At 36.3% G+C, this 24582-nt stretch overlaps 1 protein-coding gene across 1 annotated transcript in view; it reads right to left on the reverse strand.

Annotated features, from left to right (window-relative positions):
• The window catches only part of TMBIM4 (transmembrane BAX inhibitor motif containing 4), a 27128-nt gene continuing 2546 nt past the window's right edge, over positions 1–24582 (reverse strand). The window contains exons 2-7 of the mRNA XM_040637230.1: positions 12557–12665; positions 11461–11566; positions 9226–9259; positions 7174–7291; positions 808–853; positions 1–272 (exon numbers count right to left, since the gene is read on the reverse strand). Of these exons, the coding sequence (XP_040493164.1) occupies positions 66–272; positions 808–853; positions 7174–7291; positions 9226–9259; positions 11461–11566; positions 12557–12665 (620 nt within the window). The 3' untranslated portion in view covers positions 1–65. The remainder of the gene's footprint in view (positions 273–807; positions 854–7173; positions 7292–9225; positions 9260–11460; positions 11567–12556; positions 12666–24582) is intronic.

Below are 24582 nucleotides of genomic sequence, written 5' to 3' on the forward strand. Positions count from 1 at the left end.
TTTAATAGTTAATTATATCTCAAACTTTATTACTTAATGAATCAGTTTCCATATACTGCTTTCAATCACTTTTTCTGAACTGCTTCCAAAAACCGCAACAGGTGCAGGAATAGGTTGATGACATCCAAGTAGAGGCTGATGGCGGCTAATACATACTCTTCAGGTGACAGCCTATGCATCAGTGAGTGTGTGTCATAGATGATGAATCCACAGAAAAGAAGGGCTCCCACAGCAGCCAAGACCAACTCCATTGTTTGACTATAGAAAAATAACTATAGGCAAGAAATAAGTTTATATTTAAGAACTGTATTAAGAATACTTAAGTTACTCGCTCTTGAGTTACATACGCTATAAACATATTTCATAATGCTTTACAACTCGGAATGCAAATGTTAAAAGCAGAAAAAGGCAAGGCAGGTCCATCCTTTCTGCTGGATGAAAGGATGAATGGATGAATCAATGGATAGCCTCCTTTCTATCAAATTACCCACAACTTCAAACAATAGCATTCCAAATATAAATTATTTAAAAATGTATTTCTTTTTTAGAATTATATGTGCCACTGGGAGGTTACCAATTACAAGTGAGGGCCTCTTTCTCTATAATTTAAGTCATATGTTCATCTTTCTTTCGATTGAGAATATTAACATAAGACCCTGATTTTTTAAGATAATTTTTTAATTATTCTATATATAAATGTTCCAGATAATTATAACTAAGTGTCCTATCATAAGAGTACTTCTTACAGCTTTTCAAGATTATTTTGGCCAGAATTATATTTCAAGTTACCATTTTAAAACAACTTACCTTCAAGATTCCTGACAAGCACAAAATCCACAAAACAGCGAACAGTCTATAAAAACAAAATATTAGTAATTTAAAATATTGTTCCTTTACCAGCTACGTACACTGATGCAACATTTTCTGAAGAAATAAATCCATCCTGATATTTGCCAAAGAATAAGTAAAATAGGGGCGCCTGGGTGGCTCAGTTGTTAAGCGTCTGCCTTTGGCTCAGGTCATGATCCCAGTGTGCTGGGATCAAGCCCTGCATCGGGCTCCCTGCTCAGCGGGAAGCCTGCTTCTCCCTCTCCCACTCCCCCTGCTCGTGTTCTCTCTCTCGCTGCCTCTCTCTCTCTCAAATAAATAAAATCTTTAAATCAAAATTTAAAAATTTTTAAAAGAATAAGTAAAATATAAGAGTTCATAAGTATACAATGAATACTGTTGAATACTCAGAAATTGGAAAAAAACCAGCCATCAACTCATTCGTTTTTATGGTGAACAAAACTAATTGAAAGTACTGTTTTTAATGTTTTCAATTTCAATTCGTGTTCAATTTCAATTCCAAAAGAAAATATTGATATAAGCAGAAATATCACTAGAAGCATTTAAAACAGAGACATATAAGACTTCTAGAAAATATATACATGAACAAATGAAACATAACTGCATTTTTAAACCAAATAACTATACCAAATTAGTCTGTGAACATGCATATCCATTAAAGTTCCCAATGTACTTCCTATTTTATTCTAATGTATTATAGAAATTAATATATGCAAATAATAAATTTGCCACTGCTATAATTTTATGAGTTACCATTCATACATATTATATATAATATATAGTTATAATATAAATATATGACAAAGGACATCAAAGCAGTCAGTCCTTTGTTATCAAATATGAGACTTATAAGCCCGAATACACATTTGCTGCTTCAGGGCACAAGGAAGTACTGGGGTCAAATTTACTGTCCCTCCTTAAATAAAAGCCACACAAAACCTACGACTGAACAGCAAGCAGCACAGCACAGCAATTCCTGACATAAGGGAAGCGAAGGAGGTATGCTCTGTAACTGACCCAGCTAGAAAGTGTTTCCAGACCACAGTGAGGTGACGAGAACCCATATGAAGCCCCCTAGTCTCCCTGAATTGAGATAGTGAGAATTCAGAGGTCAGAGAGGCCATGATGGCTAGAATTTGTGGAGCAAAGTTCCAGGAAGGAGAGAGCTATAAAGAGAGCTAGCTAGCTCTGGTGATATGCAGAGAATTCCCTTCAAGTCTTCAGCTGAGCACAGATCAATGCATACATATGAAGAAGGGACAAGGCTGGGGGAAGAAACACCATGGAGAAGCAGGCAGAACACTCCTCAAAGCCCACACAGGGCCAGGAATAGTTCACATTCACCCCAGCCAAAGTGGAAAGACCTCCTAAGACATGGGCTTTGAATAATTCTTAGAAAGGTGCTGTCTCAATAGTGCGGCCAAATTAGCCCTAACCTACACTCTGTTCTGGACCCACTTAACAAGTGCTTAAAGGCAAGCATCAAAAGGTTCAGACAGTTTCCAAGGAACTTAACAGCTTACTAGAAGAATAAAACCAAAATATTTAAAGGAAAACAACAACAAAAAAATTCACCACCCAACAATATAAAATTTACAATGACTTCAGCATCAAATAAAAAATAATAAAGGCATGCAAAAGAACCAGGAAATATGACCTATAACAATGAGAAGAATTAATCAATAGAAACAAATTCAGAAGTGACACAATGATAGAATTAGTAAACAATGACATTAAAAAAATATATTCCATATGTTCAAGAAGGTAGAGGGATGCATCACTATGAGAAGAGAAATGGAAGACATATATTTTTAAAAGACACAAACTAAGCTAAATTTCCACAAATGAAAAATATATTATGTCAAATGGGAAATATTCTGGTTGGAATTAATAGCAGATTATAGACATCAAGAAGAAAAGATGATCAAACTGAAAATAGAAACAGAAACTAACCAAAATGAATCACAGACAGAAAACTGGGGGGAAAAAACCTGAACATCCCTGAACTACAGGACGACATCAAGAAGCCTAACATATATGCTGAAGTCTCACCACAGAAGAGAAAGAAGGGGATACATAAAAATGTTTGAAGAAACAATTCCTGAAAATGTTCCAAGTTTGATGAAAACTTTAAACTGATAAATCTAAGGACAAGAAACATGAAAAAACCACACCAAGGAATATCATAATCAAATTACTAAAAATGTTAATTCAATAACTGAAAATTACTGAGAAAATATGAAAAGCAGCTGGAGGATAAAAGACATTATGTACAGAGAACAAAGATAAAGACAAAAGACTTCTTGTCAGAAAATACATGAACCAGAATACTATGGAATGACATCTTTAAAATACTGAAAATAGAAAAAGAAAAAACAAAAACAAAAAACCTAGAATCCTACACTCAGCAAAAATAACATTCAAAAACCAAGGTGAAATAAAGATTTTTTTCAGACATGCAATAGCTGAGATCAAGAGACCAGTACTATAAGAAATACTGAAAGGGGACACCTGGGTAACTCAGTTGGTAAGTGTCTGACTCTTGGTTTTGGCTGAAGTCATGATCTCAAGGTCATGAGATAGAGCTTCTGGGCGGGCTCCTCACTGAGCATGGAACCTGCTTAAGATGCTCTCTCTCCCTCTTCCTCTGCCCCTTACCCCTTGCTTGTGGGCACATGTGCTCCCTCTCTCTCTCTCTCTAAAATAAATAAATAAAATCTTTTAAAAAACAAAGTAAGAAATATTAAAAGGAAATTGCTCAGGCAGAAGGGAAATAGAAGATGGAAATTTGGGTTGACACAAGAAATGGAGAACAGAAATGACAAAGATGTGGGTGAACATAAAAGACTTCATCGATTTTTAAATCTCTTTAAAGGATAATTTAATGTTTAGAACAAAAATAATAGTATATTATGAGGTGTATAACATGTGGAACTAAAAGTTATAGCAACAATAGCACAAAGGTAGGGGAGAGGAGATGTAGCTATGTTCTACAGGAAATGCTGTATTATTTAGAGATAGACTACGATGATGGAAAGATGTACACTGTAGGGGCGCCCGGCTGGCTCAGTCCTTAGAGCATGCAACTCTTGATCTCAGGGTCATAGGTTCAAGCCCCATGTTGCAGAGATTATTTAAATAAATAAATAAACTTAAAAAAAATCTGGAGTAGGAAGAAGGAAGGAAGGAAGCAGGCAGGCAGGCAGTATACTGTAAAACCTAGAGTAACCCCTATTAAAAGAGCTGTAGCTAATAACTAATAAAGGAGATAAATCAAATAATCCAAAGGGAGGAAAAGAGGCACAAAGAAAAGATGAGACAAACAGAAAGAAAACGAATGGCAAGATAGTAGGCTTAAACCCAACCAGATCAATAATCACATTAAATGTCAATGGTCTAAACACTCTAATTAATAGCAGAGATGGTCACATTGGATTTTTAAAAAAAAGCAAGAGCCAACCATATGCTGCCTATAAGAAAACTATTTTAACTATAAAGCTGCAAAGAAGCTAAAAATAAAAGGATGGAAAATGATACACCATGTTAACACAATCAAAAGACAGCTGGCGTAGCTAGATTAATGAAGTAGGTTTTAGGGCACAAATATTACCAGAGATAACTACTTCAAAATGATAAAGGAGTCTTCAGGAGGACATGACAGTCCTAAATGTTTATGCATCTAAAAATAGAACTTCAAAATAACATGAAGCAAAACTTACAGAAATGGCACAAGAACCATAATTGTAGTTGGAGATTTTAATAACGCTTTGACATTAATTGATAGACTGAGCATGCAGAGAAGATTACAAAGTGTGCAGAACACTTAAACAATACTATCAACCAACTTGACGTCACTGGCATTCACCAAACACTCATCTAACAGCAGCAAAATATACATTCTAGTGCACAAAGAACATTTATTAAGTATCTAAAATGAATCTCACTAAATACCATGGGACGGAAATCATGCAAAATATGTTATTTAACAACAAAAAAATAGAATTAGAAATTAAGTATACATAGTATTATAATCCAGTGTGGTGAAATGAGGGCATGGTGAGATTCCAGCTCTCAATTCTCGTGCTGGAATGGCCACAAAATTTCTCTGGATGCATCGGGAATACCCAAGTTAGAATGAAGTATCATGCCACCATATAGTATAGACCCTCTAGGATTAAAGTGGACTCAGGACTTACTTTTCCATACTTAAACCTTAGGAAACTCCAAAGCTTCTGCCCCAAGGAATGTGGGGAAGGTGGTATGAAGAACTATAATGCATCTACGGTTTTACCCTACTCTCAGGCTAATAAGTTAGCCTGGTATAGTTTCATGGATGCCTGTAGAAGACATGAGATGCCCAGGTCTGAGATGAAGAAGTTTATCACAGCAATAGCAGTTGTTAGAGAACAAGCACAATAGATAGGTGTTGTGGGCACAAAGAAACGAGAGAGCTAGTAGAAGGCTTAAGAAAGAAAGTCAGACATTGGCATTGAAGATTTCTTCAGTGGAACAATCTCTAGTGGCAACAAGGTCCCCAGTGTAGTCATGGCAGGGAAATGAAAAGTTGCTGAAGAGGTCCAGAGACACTGAGAAGCTAAGGTGATAGATGGGCCTACCATATGGTTCAATGCTAAAGTCTTTAAAGAATGACGAAGGCTTGGGGCACCTGGCTGGCTCAGCCAGTAGAGCATGTGACTCTTGATCTTGGGTTGTGAGTTCAAGCCCCACGCTGGGTGCAGAGGTTACCTAAAAAAAAAAAAAAAAAAAAAAAAAAAAAAGAGGGAGGCTTGAACAAAGCGAATCAGTGGCAGTAATGAGGAAGACTGGGAAATGGATACCCAGATACTCAAATGTTTTTTCAGCTGAGGGGTGCCTGGGTGGCACAGCGGTTAAGCGTCTGCCTTCGGCTCAGGGAGTGATCCCGGCGTTATGGGATCGAGCCCCACATCAGGCTCCTCTGCTATGAGCCTGCTTCTTCCTCTCCCACTCCCCCTGCTTGTGTTCCCTCTCTCGCTGGCTGTCTCTACCTCTGTCGAATAAATAAATAAAATCTTTAAAAAAAAAAAAGTGTTTTTTCAGCTGAAATAAGGAAGAAGAAAGAATACATTATGAAGAGGCTGAAATATAGGGAAGACTGTTTACCAGAATGGATTTCTAGAGACTATACTAGAATGGATGGGGAGGAGAGGTGCACTTGGGAGACTGGGATGGGAAGAAGCGAACAGCAAATCTTTCATCATATATACCACACGAATCTGTATCCCCTCCAAAACACAAAGAGCAGGAAGCGAGAAAAAATGTTGCCTCTCCTGAAATCACACCCCATTCTAATACAACTAGTTAAGCACCTTGCACAACTGTCAGTGTTGGTTGACCAATTATATTATATCCCCATAGAGATTTCTGGTAATCTGGATTACAGGGGGAAAGGGGGGGATGAAAGAATGTTTTGCAAGAGCTTTTGTAAATTCTTAGTGTTGTAACAGGAAAAAGAACAGAAGACGTTGATGATGTGTCAACAAGAAGCCACTGTGAGTTTAGAAAAGAGTATATACATTCCTACCAGCGGAGAGCAACACTGTACCACTATCCTAATATAAAAAGTATCATTCCATATATTTAGTAGTTTGAAGAAGAATACAGCTTAATCTACATAGGTCAAAAAGTTTTTAAAGTTCATGCAGATATCACCAACACCTGGGTCATTTACCTTGCTTCTGCCACGAAGAAGTGGATGGTCTTGGTAACGTTTATGTTAAGACAAAGACCTAAATACTGTAGGTAAGTTCCATAACATTCATAGAGCATACAAGCCTAGCCTCTCTAGAAAACTGGGGGGGGGGGGGGTATTCCCCTTCCCTTTCAATATAGAGCGGAAGCAAATGACTCAAAGCCACTTTCCATCTCCTTCTATGTTCTGGAAGAGTAGAGCCTGGCTTTAGTACTTAGAGAGATGTCCTCTCATCACCCTCCATTTTATTTATTTATTTTTTTTAAAAAAAGATTTACTTATTTGAGAGAGAGCACGCAAGAGTGAGAGAGACCACACGCCAGTGGGGGGAGGGGGAGAGGGAGAAAGAGTGAATCCCAAGCAGACTCCCCACTGAGCACAGAGCCCCACTCGGGGAGCCATCTCAGGACCCATGAGTTCATGACCTGAGCCAATATCACCAGTTGCACATTTAACCCACTAAGCCACACAGGTGCCCCTCATCACCCTTCATTTTAAAAGACAATACCCAAGCTAAAGGTATAGCACTTCTCTTAAGATGACCTATAATGTAAAAGATATTTATCTATCATAGCCATGAATATGCAACTTACCCTGCTCCAAATTTGCTGAAGTCTCTCTTAGATTGTAGAGTATATCCAGTCAAACCAAGAAATACAGCAGTAGTCAGTATAAATGCTTGCAGAATAATATATACATCATAGAAAGTAACTGTAAAATTAAAAAACACTGATGAAAATGCATTTAAACATACTCTATACAAAACAGCTTTTTTCCCCTGGCATTTAACAGAAATGCTATATTTTCTCCTTGCCAATAAAAATAATTATGAAAAGATTCTTTATTCAGCCTTTAATACTGGTACAGTAAAACCACACCCACACGGCAATAAATAGTCACTCATACAAAATAAGGTGGTCACCTCATTATGAAGCTAAAGAAATGACTGGAAAGATATGACACAGCTAGCAGGTTTGGAGTTTGAAGGATATGGTAGAATGACTTTCACCTATCTCTGTCCCAGCTTAGTTTTATCACCATCTGTGGTGATTGTTCTTATGACTTAAATATCAATAGGGACGACTCTGGGTCCTATGGCTGGCTGGAATTTCTGCGCAGTAGCAGCAAGTCTAGCAATCACCTGGTTAGCTGCATACCCAGTTCATCAGTCCAATCAAAGACACTAGGCAAGAAAAATATTGGGACCGTCTGGGGTTGTCTGCCATTCACGAACCCGGCAGAGAACAGGAACCAACCACTAATTGCTTTATACCCCAAAATGCATACAATGAATATAGAATTGGGGGTTTCCGGAATACATACCAAATTCCCTTTTGAAATTTTAGAATGAACACCTAGACTGACTGTGCCTATTGCAATTGTAATACAACTGCTTAGCATTTTAACAAAACACTGAATCCTAACCCATTTAAAGGAAGTTAAGTGCTTTGAACCCCAAACCATTTAAGTAATTTTTAATTTTTCGAGGATTAATTTCTATTCCTAAATACTACATTATTGGAATTTCGCTATTTCTATCACTACAGTTTTAGGAAGGTGAATGCAGAAATGAAAAAACCACAAGATTATTTTGCTTCTTGTCAACAATTTCAGTGTAAGATTAGGTGGAAAGGATATTATAATTAATGAGGAAAATAATGTTCTCAGATTATCCAATCTATGTATTTCTACCCCGATTCCAATAACTCTGAAATAGATCTCCCATCTATATCTGTTACAAATGGTGGGAGCCAAGGAGGACAGAGATGGACTTGATAATAACATTAATAGACAGTAACATTAATAATAAGGAAATATTAGTAATACTTCCTTTCTATGTTGAGAAATTTCAATGCTATTTATTTTAATAGTTATTATTACTTATGATTCCTTTACAAAAGGGAGAAGTGAATTACTGAACAATATATAGATTTAATAAAACTGGCATAGAAAGGTTAAAAGCAGTAATGACAAAAGGAAAAGATAAATATATCAAACATAATTAAAAATTTCTGTTATTGACAGTAATAGTTCATTCTAACCTTTTTTGTACCCCATGTTGATCATTTTGAGACAATCTAAATTTTTATTGTTAATAAGTCATGAAATTTTTTACTTGAGGCAATACATACAGTACATCAAATAATTATAACAGATACTTCTTTTCAAATATATTTTTAACATCAATTATAAAGCAGAAATTACCAAGTTTTTTGTGGGGCCATTTGATGAAATATGAGGCTATAATAATAAAACACAGTTCAGTGCAGCAACTTGAGAGGCTCGGCTCATGTGATGATAGTACATGGCTCAAAATAAATTTTATCAGTTCCTCTAAGATCCTCTAAATTAGGGGGGAAAGATTAGCTACAGTTGTCTTGTTTTTATAAATGGATAAACACACATGAATATTATCCTCGTTCCTATTGTTTTCCTAACTCTCTTCCACTTCCTTGAAGCTTAGTTGACCTATGTAAAGTATAAACATTTAATTTTGCTTATATTTTACGAATTCTTCATCCTACGCTATATATTTGAAATATGACATCCCATGATGTTAAGCTTTAGTCCCAAACACCTTTTAACTCAAAAGACTTATCTACATTAAAAAGTTACTGTAACATAGAAGCACAATTATGACTTACCAACAAAGGCCACAGTCAGAGCTTCGAATAGTGTCTAAAAAAATAAACTAAAATTACATAAATGCCCATAAAATTTACCCTACGTCACGTATGTGTTCTAATTTCTAAGAGTTCCATGTGATTCCATATGTATGATCTCATTTTAGCTTCAGAATAGCCTTGTGAATTATATGGGACACATGATAAGCCTACCATAATGAAAACGAGACCTCAGTGTATTGAGTGAGAAGATTTAGATCCTAATAGTGATGCTATTACTCTTCAAACCCCAACTAGATTTTTTTATTTTTGTAATAGGAAGATACAGAAACAGTACGGGAAATTCCATTTTTCTCACTCTCTGTAAGTAAAAATGAAATTGCAAATGACATGCACATTCATAAAACTTCAGTATCACACACAAACACAGGAAGAATAAAATATTTACGTAGCACTGTAGTGTGGCAGTCCTGAAACTGTCTCCCAGTATTCATTCTCTCTTTCTTTCCTAGTAACAGAGTTTTTACCTGGACACATAGCTGTTCAGATTAAACATTACATTTCTCAGCCTCCCTTGTAGCTAGGTCGGGTCATAGGACTTTATTCGAGCCAAAAGAACATGAGCGGAGAGGTGTACAATAACTAAAAGCAAAGGCGCTTGCTCTCCCTTTTCTCATTTTTTTAAATAACTGGATGGAATGTGGATATGGTGGTGAGCTCTCTTATGCCACACAATACTTCGGATACTTGAACCACAGCAGGTGCCTGGGCCCCTGACAACTTCACTACACAGTCACGCAGATTTTTACATGAAAGAGATGTAAACCATCTTGTTTCACGCATTCCCATGTAGCTGAACTCATATCCTAAATAAAATATCTTTAAAAATAAATAAATAAATGCTTACTCTAGTTAGATTTTAACAACTATCTGATAGGGCATATCACAAAGGCAAAGCCAGAAGTAACGTCAGTGGCTGTATACACATACTCTTGGTAGAAGGACTCCTTATAACTCTCCCCACCTGAAATCAAGAAACCTATCAGAACTAGAGCAAAAATGGCACCAGAAATTGTACATAGATGTGGAGACAATGAAGGCACCGACTGCCACATTTTGTTATAATGTTGTTGGCAGTGTCAGGGAAGTAGTAGCAAAAGATGATAGAAATATTTTTTCTGGAAAAATATGATTAAATCTCATTCTTGATATTTGTGACATGATTTTAGGTAAGAAATCCTACCCCAAGGAAAGAGGAGGGTATGAACAGGAGAAAAGATAATACTAGGAAAACATAACACCACCCCAAAATAGTACTCAGGAAACATAAGAACCTAAGATTTAAATGAATAAACTTTCCTATAATTGAAATTTCCAAAGTCATGAGCTTTTCTTTCATCATATTAACATAAACTTGTTACCAGAATTCACAAACTTTCTTTAGTTTAAAGCAGTTGAATCTGGTAAATAGCATTTTCACACTTATTTGACTATAAATATTATTACTAGTTTGAAATGTTTTGAAGTCAATTTTTGATTAGAACCCAAAGTTATACTGGATAAGACAACAAGAAAAATAATTTAAGAAACATATACCTTGAGCCTTACCAACTTATTCTGGTCATATTATAGGTTTGGGTTTTTATAGGTAGTAGTTTGGGTTTTCATTTTCACAAACATCTAAACAAACATGACCTAAAGGTAAGTTCCCCACTTACGATTTTGAAACATATTAGTAGTGCACATCAACTGGGAAAAGTGGTCCTTCAAAAGAACTGAGTACTAATATAAAAAATAACACTGAGGAGTTAATCATAAGAATTTTAATTTAAGGTCTATGAAATTAAGGCTATAATGTTTTCCCAAGAAAATCATAGAATATTAGGGGTCCAAAGTACCACAGAGATAATCTACTTTAATATGTTCCTTTTACATATGAGCAGACTTAGGTACAGAAAGGCTAACCACTCTGCCAAATGTCACATAAACAGAAAGTGGCAATGAGATTCCACTTCACTATTTTTCCCACTATACCATAATATTCACAGAAAAAAAAGAAAAAAAAAACACAAACTCTGAAACTGACAGGTGTTAAAAATTCTAAAATCACTTGTAATTTCCTAAAATATCTGAATTTATTAAAAACATTGATTTTGTTCTGCTACTATTATATATGTATTTGCGTTTGATTAAATAAATAAAATTAAAACACAGGAAAGTAAGTGTTAAAGTAACAGATATTGTCAAAATACTCACAAATCCAAAAAGCAGGTACAGGTTAAGGGGATGCTTATGTCTGTTTACAGTCAATGCTAAAATCAAACCCAAAGATCCAAGGGCAAACACCAAAATTAAGGCAGGACTGAAAAACAAAATTAAAAGCATTTTTAAGTTTAAAAACAGTATAAATAGTATTAACCAATTTAATAAAATTTCTCTATTTTATTTGTTTGTGAAGGTAAGAAAAGGAAATCTGGAAGGAACTACACCAAACTGTCAAAAGAAATGATTTTTCCATTCAGGGAATCTGAGGAGCGTGAGCCGGGGAGGAGAAGCAAGACAAAGAAAAGAGCCCACAATGAATGAGGAAGACTTTTCCTTTTTACCTCATGAACTTCAATCATATTTGAATAATTTTTGCAATTAGCATACTGTTTTTAACAGAAATACAATAAAGAATAGCTATTAGACAATAAGCAAATTTTATATACATTTACTATATAGCTGTAATCTAAATTAAAGAACTTTACCCCAAATAGCAAACTCATTTTTTTTGTAGGGGGAGGGATGACAGAAATTGTCTACTTCCAAGAAAATACTCATTCCTTATTTTTCCTTTAATATACAAAATCTATATAGCTTTTAGCCAAGGAAATAATTATTTTGGAGGTCAGATCTTAAACAAATTAGGGATGAACCAGATGATGCTCCTTTTCTCAGTGAAATTTCTCAGTGAAATTATCCTCGTCATGAGCCAACACTAAGAAAAACTACACATACATTAATTAAGTACCTTTACTTTTCAAGCATTGTCTTAGGCTTTGGGCACTAGGCACGTGTAATAAAAGCAAAAAAATAAATTAATAAAAAAAAGCTGCATACAGTAAAGATTCTTAATACTATCTAAGGAGATGAAGGTTTAACCCTACAAAACCGTAAGCTATAAAGTTCAGAGGTAAACACCATGTTGCAGAACGTTTTCTCAAAATTCGTCTTATTTATAAGAGTTAATGATGAACCTTTTTTACATTCTAACCTCAGAAGGTAATAGGAAAAAAAAAAGAACTTTGCTTATAATACGGCCTTTAGATCATAAGCAGCAGCTGAAAATGTTGCAGAATCATCACCTTACCTTTCATGTACAAATGTCCGTATAGACTCAAAGTATAAAAAAAAAGAAGCTGTCACTGTAGTTAAGAGAACTTGCAGAGAAAGGATGCTGTAGACTTTTCTTAGAAAGGCTGAAAAAGAAAAATAATTACACATGACTATTTTCTGAAGCATTTATCATAGAACAGCAAGATCAAATCTGTTCTTAGAAACATTAAATTGTTATATATAATCTTTAAATCTTAATACAAATAATGTAGTCTGTAACTTAAACTAAACAACAACAACAAAAACACTTCCAAAGAAATCACAAATTGTAAATGATAACTATTCTTCAAGAAGCATGAGTTTAAATAAAATTAATAGCCCGGGGGCACCCAGGTGGCTCAGTCAGTTAAGCGTCTGCCTTTGGCTCAAGTCATGACCCCAGGGTCCTGGGACTGAGTCCCACATTGGGCTTCTTGCTCAGCAGGGAGCCTGCTTCTCCCTCTTCCTCTGCCTACTGCTCCCTCTGCTTGTGCTCTATCAAATAAATAAATAAAGTCTTTTTAAAAAAATTAATAGCCCATTATGAAAATGTTTTCAGCAATGGGGCACCTGGCTGGCTCTGTCAGTGGAGCATACAACTCCCGATCTCAATGTTGCTGAGTTCAAACCCCATGTTGGATGTAGAGCTTACTTAAAAAAAAAAAAAAAGGAAAAGGCAAAGAAAATGCTATCATCAAAATAAAAAGAAAGTATGAAACATATATCTGTACACAGCAACATACAACAAAGCAAAAGATTAAAAATAGAACATTTTTTTTAAAGATTTTATTTATTTATTTGACACAGAGAGAGGCAGCGAGAGAAGGAGCACAAGCAGGGGGAGTGGGAGAGGGAGAAGCAGGCTTCCCACCAGGCAGGGAGCCCAATGCGGGGGCTCGATCCCAGAACGCTGGGATCATGACCTGAGCCGAATGCAGACGCTTAAGGACTGAGCCACCCAGGCACCCCTAAAAATAGAACATTTCTAAACAACAAATCTATCTTGAGACCAAAAACCAGGAAGAGAAAGCATATGGTTCAATAAAAATTTTTAAAAGAAATCTTAATTTCCAAGCAGTATAAAGGCTTCCTCAAAATGAAAACTTATCCCTAAAAGGCAAATAATATATAAACTTACTTTTACTCACCTGCTTCTATTTCTCACTTATAGTACGTCTGCCTCTAGCTTCTTCTATACAATAAGAAATTCTTACTTTCAGCATATTTTATTAAAATCTATAAATCAACTCCAAGGTTTAATGATTAAAAAACTTATATACTAAGTCATCTGACATACACATGATATAAATACAGTGAACACACAACTCACCACCAGTTTCAGAAAAAAAAAAACCATTGTTTCCACCTCCTCTATATACATACACTGATAATAACATCCTTCTCCCCTCACCCCCTTAGCTGCTAATCATCTTTCAAGATTCAGCCTTTCTCATTTCCCTAGTCTGAATTAAATGCTCCTTCTGTTCCAAGAGGCCCTAAACATACTTCTAATCACTTCATTTTATAATTAGTAAGCCTACTGGCCCTTCGTTCCCATTAAACTATAAGGACTAAAAATCTCCCTAATAATAGAGAGCATGTCTCACTCATTTTTATACCCCAAACACCCAGCCAAGTGGATAGCACACAATACTTAGTATATTTTATTTGCTTTTAAGTAATTTATACTGAATTTATGAAAGGTGAATTTTGCCACTCAATTGTATTACTCTAAAACAATAGTGGAGCCATGTGACTTTTGTAGAGCACTGACTGTGCTTAGGCAGGCAGTAAAAACATTGTTGAATGACTTTTACCCAACAAACAAGACGAAACATTGTCTCTTGCTTCTCATGACAATGCTCATACAATAAATATTCTCTTTGAAAAGAATTCCTGCTAAAGACCTGGCTTCCCAAGTGAGAATGAAGTACTTTTGATGGCATGTCAGCCAAATTACAAGTAATAAATATTCCATAAGAATAAAGGAATTTTCATAAATACCAAAGATTTAATCCTTAAAATGACCCCAAATTAAATCTTAATTAATGTTTCCTTCTGGTCCCTTTTCCAAAATATACAGTGAGTTTTTCCCGATGTCTTAAACAGGTTTTACTGAACATATAATTTAACCAATGACTCACGGTAACACTGATTATCGGTTGTATTTTGGCCTACATGCAGGTATATATCTTGAACGGAAAGGAGATAAATAGTGCTAATCTCCACAACAGATCTATAACTTACTTTCTTAAAAAGGCCCTGCTGTCTGTGTGCTGTGGAAGATCATTTCCACCTTTTTCACAAAAGCAGAGAAAAGCACATATTACTGTCATGGACAATGTTATCTGGGCTATCTTTCTGCAAATTTAATTACTAAACTAAAGGCCAAACTATTATTCCCTCAAGGGGTTTTCCAGAATGCCAAAACAACAACAACAACAACAACAACAACAAAAATATTATTTGATTTTCATAGCCTATTATGTACCCCACACAAAAAAAATCATATTATTTAATTTTGATACCCTATTATGTACCTCACATACCTCAAACCCATTCCATATATTTTCTCAATTAAGCGGTGAAAGTTAACGTTTATTTTTACCATTTTATGGAACTGTTCCATAGTTCAAAATAGTATATTTAAGGTTTATTCGTACATGGGTGTGTGTGCACAAGTGCATATGTAATAAAAGACTGGAAGGTAATAATGGTCTTCTCTGAGCAACATGACTGAAGATGATTTGCATGTTCAGCTCCTTGCTAATCTGTGTTTTTTATATATCACCAGTAAATATTTATTACTTTTGTAATAGAAAAACATTTTAAAGAAACCTGTGCTAAGCTGGGGTACCTGGCTGGCTCGGTCAGTAGAGAATGCGACTCTTCATCTTGGCGGCTGTAAGTTCAAGCCCCATATTGGGTACAGAGATTACTTAAAAATAAAATCTTTTTTTAAAAAAATTAAAGAATTTATTATGCTAAGCCAATAAATTCATCATAAAAATAATCCTTATGCCAATATTCTAGATTTCTAGACCCTTTTAAAAAAGGACCTTAGGGGCGCCTAGGTGGGTCAGTCAGTTAAGCTTCTGACTCTGGATTTCACCTCAGGTCATGATCTCAGGGTTGTGAGATTGAGCCCCACATCAGGCTCTGCAGTCAGTGTGGGGTCTGCTTGAGATTCTCCATCTCCCTCTGCCCCTCCCCCCACTCATGCATGGGCACTCACTCTAAATAAATAAATCTTTAAAAAATAAATAAATAAAATAAAAACTAAAAAGCACTTTAAATCAAATCCAAAGAAAAAGCAACACTGGACACCCATTTTGAATAACTAATATAAAACGTGGCAAAGTCTATATATACTTAGCTCACAGAGAAAAATAAAAGAGCCGATAGGAAAAGAATATAAGCCAAACAGCAATAATCTTTCCTTTTTTTAAATCCTGATTTCTACCCCTTCTACTTTTACTTCTCCCTTTTCTACTCAAACTTAACATGGCCAAAGCAGCAACTCTTCATTTCTACCCAGATCTGTCCTTCTCCCAGTCTTCTCATCAGTAACCAGCACCAACATTCCCCACACCAAAAATGTGGACACCATCTCTGATTTGCCTCACTTCTCCCAATCCATTCACAACTATTGGAGCTTCTGCTCAGAAAGTACAACGCATCCACCTCTTTGGTCTCTGCTACCTCTCCAGTAACAGGCTGTAGGACCTCTCACCTACTACTAAAGTGGTCTTCTTATCGGTCTCCATGCTTCTACTCCTGTCCCACCTCTTGTCCCAATCCATCCTCCACGCAGCGGTCAGAGTCATCTTTTTATAAAATGAACCATGTCATGTGACTCCCTGCTTAAACACTTAGAATAAAATTAAAAGCTTCTATGGGGCCTTTGAAAAGGCCCTACTTGATACACAACTTTTCCAACCTCATCTCACTCCACTCTTCCTTGGTTCACTAGCTTTACCCACACTAACTACCTCTCTGTTCCCCAAGCATGCCAACTCCTTCTTGCGTCTGGGCCTTCGCCCTTGCTGTTTCCCCTGCCTGGAATGCCTTTACCTTTCTTTACAGGAATGGTGGTTTAAAACATCCACACTTTTTGACACTCCCTTCAAGGGACTCACTTCCGACAAAAAGAATAAGGCAGAAGTGACAATGTGTGTTATTTCTAACACTGAGTCATAAAAGGCAATTTTTTATACCTCAGTTAAAAAAAAAAAGTAATACAGCTACCTACTTGCTCTTTCTTAGAGGACTCACTCTAAGGCATTGTTTCTCAATCTTTTTTCACTGGGTACTTAAGGAGCCTTCTGGACATTATTTTCCTAATAGTCCTCCAATAAAATTTTAATGCCACAAACATACTGTACATCTGTTTATGTATCATGGCTCTTTGGAAGGCTACAAATCATTGTAAAATCTGAGATTTTTTTGCCTTCCACCTCAAGAACTAGTTTTCACCCTCTTGGAGGCCATTATTGGCCCCATTGAGAATGAATGCTATAGGAGAAGCCAGCTGCCAATGTTGTGAGGAAACTCAAGCAGTCCTATGGAAAGAACCATGTTGTGGGAAAGTGAGGTCTCTTGCCAACAGCCAGCGAGAAAAAGGTCTTTTGCTAATAGTGATGTGAGTGAGCCTTCTTGGAAGTATATCCTTCAGTTGACTTCAGCCCCAGCCAACATTTTGACTAGAACCTATGACAAATCCTGATCTAGAATCAGTAAAATGCCCGGCTCTCAAAAACTGATAAAAAAAAAAAAAAAGTGTATTCAAGCCACTACGTTTTGTGGTAATTTGTTACACAGCAATAGAAACCTCATTTAGATTTTGGTACCTGAAAGTGGGGTGCTGCCACACCAAAAACCTACAATATGGAAGAGGCTTTGGAATCAGGCAGTGGGTGGAAGATGGCAGGTCTCTGAGGTAAAAGCTCAAAAAACCTTGAAGAAACTACTTATAGAAGGATGATACCTTTGAGGAGACTGGGGGTCACAGCTTAAAGGAAAGTGAGGAAAACCTTATTGGAAACTAGAGGTAAGGGGCGCCTGGGTGGCACAGTTGCACAGTCGTTAAGCGTCTGCTTTCGGCTCAGGGGGTGATCCCAGCGTTCTGGGATCAAACCCCACATCAGGTTCCTCCGCTAGGAGCCTGCTTCTTCCTCTCACACTCCCCCTGCTTGTGTTCCCTCTCTTGCTGGCTGTCTCTCTCTGTCAAATAAATAAATAAAATCTTTAAAAAAAAAAAAAAAGGAAACTGGAGGTAAGTAAGAAAATCCTTGTTTTATACCGGCAAAAAAAATTTAGCAACACTGTCACCTGTGGGAACATGGAAAGTAGAAAATGTACCTAACAAAGTGTGGGATCAAACTAAGATTTCCAGACAAAGTACTGAAGGTATTGCTGGCCTCTTGCTGCTTATACTAAAATACAAGAGGAGAGACAGAGGATGTGACTGTAAAATCCTTTGTTAAAAACTCACAAATATCCAGTTTTGCACCTCTGACAAACCATTCAAACAATAGGGCTTCTGAGAAGCTTGAGGAAATCGTCACTCCACTAAGCTCACTCTAAGACATTTCTGGGTGTGGCTTATATCTAATGGAGTGAACCATAAAGAACCACAGGAAACCCACAAAGTTTTCTGAAGAATTTTATTGGAAAAAATACTACCACATTATGCCTGTCTTACCACTGGACACTGGGTGTGTGGGTACAGATTAATTTGTCTCTTTCGTTACAAAGTCTTCAAGAGGAAATATTCTCAGAGGATATACTTAAGGAACTATACCCAAGAGCCCTCATCCACATCTGAAATTGATTTAGATGACAAAATTCTAGATTTTGCAGTGATGCTATACTGGAATAAGACTTTTAGAGGGTATTAGCTTGCAAGTGGAAAACAGAAAAATTTGTGACCAGAGGAAAGACTGTGGTAGTTTAAAACATGCCTACCAATTATTTGACACTTACCTTCAAAAGCTGGAGCCAAAATCCCCTCCCCTGGAGTGTGGACTGGACTTAGTGACTTGCTTCAAATGAATACAATAAGGGAGATGTGATGGTGTGTGATTACCATGACTAGTTCATTAAAGACACTGTGGCTTCCTCATTGCTCTCTAATGGATCACTTGCTCTGGGGGAAGCCTGGTTCCATGCCATGGGGACACATAAGCAGCCTATGAAGGTCATGTGGCAAAGAACTGAGAGGCCTTCTGTCAACATCCACAGGAGTAAGATTTCCGGGAAGATCCTCCAGCCCAGTCACACCTTCAGCTGACTGCAGCCACAGTTCCCATCTTGAGTAGAATCTCATGAGCCAGAACCAAGCCAAACCACGCCCAGATTCCTGACTCTCAGAAACTGTGTGAGATAATAACTATGTGATGTTCTAAAATACTAAATTTGAGAGTAATTTTTAATAAAGCAATAGATAATTAATGAATGTAGCTAGCTGCTTCTCATACATCACAACTGCCATCTTNCTTTCCCTGACCATTCCTTAACTAAAACTGCTGCCACTCGAAACCTTAGTGTCTATTCCATCACTGTTTCTTTTCTTTGGAGAACTTATCAAAGTCAGTAATCTATTTATTTCTTTAGGGTCTGTCTCCCCAGCTCCCCCATCCAAATTACAATTCATGAAGACTGAAATGTTGTCTGGTCACTACTATATCCTTAATATCAGTATAAGTCCCAATAGTTTTGTAAATAAAGGAAAATGTGCTCGCCTTTGTTTACAAAGCTAAAGAAATGCAAATTAGAACAAGGCAAAATTTTTTACCTACCAGGAGAATCAGCAAACTAAGGCTCATGAGCTAAATGCGAGCCACCACCTGATTTTGTAAGTAAAGTTTTATTGGGCACCACCATGCTTTCCCATGTATGTTATCATCTACAGTTGCTTTTGCACTACAAAGGCAGAGTTGAGTAGCTGCAACAGATGCCTCAAGGTCCCAGAAAGCTGAAAACATTTACCATTTGGTTATTTGTAGAAAATGTTTGCCAACCCGATCCAACAGACTGTTAAATATTAAAGAGTATGATGATATTCTGTGTTGGTGAGGGTGCAAAAAAGGTACCCTCATATATTGTTTGCTAAGAGTCAATAGGTACAATCTCTTTGGAGGGTAGCTGATGACATCAATCACATTTAAAATGCACATACTCTTTAGACCCAATAGTTTCACTTCTAAGAATTTATCCTAGAGCAATATTTGAAGAAATTCACAAAGATATGGGGGGATTTTCCCTAGAGCACTATTTGAAGAAATAAAAAAGTAACAGCCTAAATATCTACCAAGAGGAGATGATTAAATAAATTACAGTACATACATACTATAAAAGACCACTGTAGTTACAAAGAATATAATAAAGCTATAAGTACTGCTATTTTTTAAATAAAAAATTATAAGTAAAAGTACAAAGTTGCAGTAATGTATAATATAATCCCATAGATTATAATGTTGTGCTTCTGAGTCTATAAAATAGTATGTTTTAGTTATTTCACTAATATACATACAGCTAAAATAGACTAGCTTAATAGACTATTGTATGTTAGATATATATTACAACTACTTATATAAACTGGGTTAATTGGTACTGTAAAGAGCTCAAGATAGAGACTTTACTCAGAAATTCGTTCTCACATAACTTGTCTGTAGCTTCATGATTTGTGTTTTCCACCAATGAGTCATGACATTTTAGATGTAATATTCCAAAAGTATTTCCCCAAAAACCTACATTACATTTTTAAAGGAACTTCTTTTCACTGCATCTAAAGGCAAAGAAAAAGTAAAAGTTTTGAAGTCACAGTTGTTTTCCTGAAGGCATTAAGTTAGCCAACTTAACCTGCTTTAAAAAAAAAAAAAGGAAAAAGGAAAAAAAAAGCTTAATTTGCTTTAAAAGTGGGCGGGGGGTAGATTTTTGTTTTACCATTTATTTAGTAAAGAACCAGAGACAGATGAGAACCAGTTTTTTAATACGGATGTAGTCAGCTTAATTACCAGCCCAATTATCAGAGCTCCTAAGTAAAATGTTCCTGCATAATTTAAATATTCATGAATTATTGAGTTTCTGGTATTTTGATCAGCATTGTTATAGTGAAATGAGACATATACGGAGGTAAATCAAGCATAAGGCAAATTATTTCTTTAAAAACAGTCTACATATGCAGAGAGGTAGAAAGAACATTCACCTAGGGATTATGAAACCTGGTTTCTAGTTCCCCAGCCTCACCGAAAGAACTATGCTATTTTAGACAAGTGTTTTTAAACTTAGTTTTCTGTAAAACATATGTGTATATTATGTTAGGGATTGTAATTCCGGAGAAAATAACAATATTGTTATTACAAAATTTTTTCAGCATTTATATATCCAAACCCAAACCTCCACTGGGATTCTACTTCCTCCTTGAAGCTTTCCTAGATTATTCTGGTTCACACACTCTCACTTCCTGCCCTAAATTCCCTCCACACTCGGCACTTTAGAATTTCATTAAGTTGCTTCACAGATTAGTTTGACCACTGGCCAACCCAACTAATGCCTTAAGGACAGCAACTGAGACTTTCAAAACTTTTATTTCCTCACTACCTTTACATTCAATAAAAAGGGTTGCTTTTTTCAAAATGTAGTTTTAAAAAATGTAGTCTATCTACTAAATGTATATTAATGATTCAAATTTTTCCTTAATGGCAGTATCCTAACTCAGTAAGATTTCTCTAATAAATGCCTTCTATTCACACATCTAATACTACCTCCACAGAAATGTAATTTGCTGCATAAGCTGCCATTTTCTATCCCTGTCCTTCCCTGAAGCAACTGATTCTCTTTATCACCTTTGGGATCAGCAGAGACCCTCATTTTCCCTGGTATCTATGAGATAGCCAGGAGTTCTAATCCACTCTCTGTTCTTGCAATAACAGTTCTTAGTTACTCTAATGTATCACTTTATAGATGAATGGAATCTGACAGTGCCTTATTGGTTTAAACAAACATATAGTAAAAAGCTGAGTTTGAAAACCAATCCTCCACAAACAATCCCAAAAAGCTGAAGAGGGGATAATACTTCCAAATTCATTCTATAAACCAGCTTTACCCCAATATCAAAGCCAAAGACACTACAAGAAAAGAAAACTACAGACCAATATCCTTGATGAATACTGATGTGAAACTCAACAAAATATTAGCAAGCAGAATTCCTTAGCAGATTAAAAGGATCATACACCATGACCAAATGGGTTTTATTCCTGGAATGCAAGGATGGTTCATCATACAAAAATCAATCAGTAGAATACACCATATTAACAGAATGATGAAGGAAAAACACATGACATCTCAACTGATACAGAAAAAGCATTTGCCATTATTCAACAACCACTCATGATAAAAACACTCAATAAGCTAGGAATAGAAGGAAACTACCTGAACATAATAAAGGCTATTTATGACAAGCTCACAGCTAACATTATACTCAACAGTGAAAAAGTGAAAACTTTTCCTCTAAGATCAGGAACAAGTCAAAGATGTATGTTTTTGCCACTTCTATTCAACATAGTACTGGAAGTCCTAGCCAGAGCAAGTGGGCATGCAAAAGAAATAAAAGGCATCCAAATTGGAAAGGAAAAAAAAGTGAAATTATCTGTTCACACATGACATGATCTTACATGTGGAAGACCCTAAAGATTCCACAAGCTGTTAGAACAAATGAATTCAACAAAGTTGCAAGATACAAAATCAACATGCAAAAATCAGTTGCATTTTTACACACCAATAATGAGCAAGCCAAAAAGGATAAGAAAATAAATAAAAAAAAATTTCAGGGGCGCCTGGGTAGCGCAGTCGTTAAGCGTCTGCCTTCGGCTCAGGGTGTGATCCCAGCATTCCGGGATCGAGTCCTACATCGGGCTCCTCCGCTGGGAGCCTGCTTCTTCCTCTCCCACTCCCCTGCTGTGTTCCCTCTCTCGCTGGCTGTCTCTCTGTCACATAAATAAATAAAATCTTTAAAAAAAAATTCCATTTACAATAGCATCAAAAAAAATGAAATACTTAGACATAAATCTAATCAAGAAGGCAAAAGACTTGTACTCTGAAAACTACAAAACACTGCTGAAAGACACATATAAATGACATCCAATGTTCACAGATTAAAAGATTTAATATTGTTAAAATGTCCAGACCACACACAAAAAGAGCTACAGATCTAACGCAATCCCTAATGAGGGACAGAAACAGATAAATGTTCACCTTTAGCCCAGAAAGCTGACCTATAGCCTGCACTGTTTTGATAAGGATCAAGTAAGCGCTGGTTGCTACATCCTTAAAGGGTCTCAAGACTGCCTGTACATCTCACTGCTAGTTAATACCTGAGCTGAGTGACAGGCACTGGAGAAATCTTGAGAAAGCAGTTTTACAAGCAGAAATTCAAATAAAACATTTCTGATCTAATTCTCCCTACATGTCCCCTCCCCCCGAACAGGAAGCATATAACCACCAGCTTCATACTGCAAAAGTGCAGCTCTTTCTGCCCATGGGCCCTGTCCTTATACTATAATAAAAGCACCTCTTTGTGCCAAAAAAATCTCAAGAATTCTTTCTTGACCATTTGCTCCCAACCCCACATCAATCCTTATCAAAATCCTTTTTTATCAAAAGCCTTTTTTTCAGAGATAGAAAAATGCATCCTATAATTCATTTGGAATTTCAAGGGACCCTGAACAGCCAAAATAATATTGATAAAGAATAACAAAATTTGAGGTCTCATATTTTCTGATTTCAAAACTTATTATAAAGCTACAGTAATCAAAATAGTGTGGTACTGACAAAAAGACAGACATACAGAACAACGGAATAGAATAGAAGACCAGAAATAAACCTTCGCATATATGGTCAAGTGATTTTCAACAAGAATGCCAACACCGATCAATGAAGGAAAGGACTGTCTCTTCAATAAATAGTGCTAGGAAAACTGGAGAGCCACATGCGAAAGAACCCTTAACTTACATCATATACACACATTAACTCAAAATAACTTCAAGGCCTAAACCTAAGACCTAAAACTATAAAAACCCCTAGAAAAAAACACAGGGGAAAAGCACAGGCAACAAAAGTAAAAACAGATAAAATGTCCTACATCAAAATTTAAAACTCTGTGCATCAAAGGGCACAATCAACATAGTGAAGGGGTGTCTGGGTGGCACAGCGGTTAAGCGTCTGCCTTCAGCTCGGGGTGTGATCCCGGCGTTCTGGGATCGAGCCCCACATCAGGCTCCTCTGCTAGGAGCCTGCTTCTTCCTCTCCCAATCCCCCTGCTTGTGTTCCCTCTCTCTCTGGCTGTCTCTTTCTCTGTCGAATAAATAAATAAAATCTTTAAAAAAAAAAAAAACATAGTGAAAAGGCAACCTACAGAATGGGAGAAAATTTGTAAATCATATATATATAAGAGGTTAATATCTAGAATATATAAGGAATTCTTGCAATTCAATAACAAAAAAATAAATAACCCAATTAAAATATGGGCAAAGTCAAGAAATGAGAAGACAGACTAACAGAAAATATTTGCAAAGATGCATCTGATAAAAGGACGGTTATCCAAAATATACAAAGAACTCTTCACACTCAACAATAAGAAAATGAACAACTCACTTAAAAAGCAGGCAAAAGACCTGAACAGACACCTCACTGAACAAAATATACAAATAGTAAATAACATATGAAAAGATGCTCAGCATCATAGGTCATCAGGGAAATGCAAATTAAAATAATGAGATACCACTACCTACCTATCAGAATGCCCAAAATACAAAACCTGACACCACTAAATGATGAAAAGAACATGGAGCAACAGGAACTCTCATTCATTGCTGGTGGAATGCAAAGTGGTATATAATGGTATATAATTTCCTGGGTGATAGGTGTGTCTTTGGTTCTACTGAGGTGACCCTACGTGAGCTCTTGGATGAGGGCCGGTCACCAGAAAGAACAAGCCATAAGTAAGTTTGGAATTTTCAG

This window comes from Ursus maritimus, unplaced genomic scaffold, assembly GCF_017311325.1.
Source record: "Ursus maritimus isolate PB19 unplaced genomic scaffold, ASM1731132v1 scaffold_21, whole genome shotgun sequence".
Classification (NCBI taxonomy): domain Eukaryota; kingdom Metazoa; phylum Chordata; class Mammalia; order Carnivora; family Ursidae; genus Ursus; species Ursus maritimus.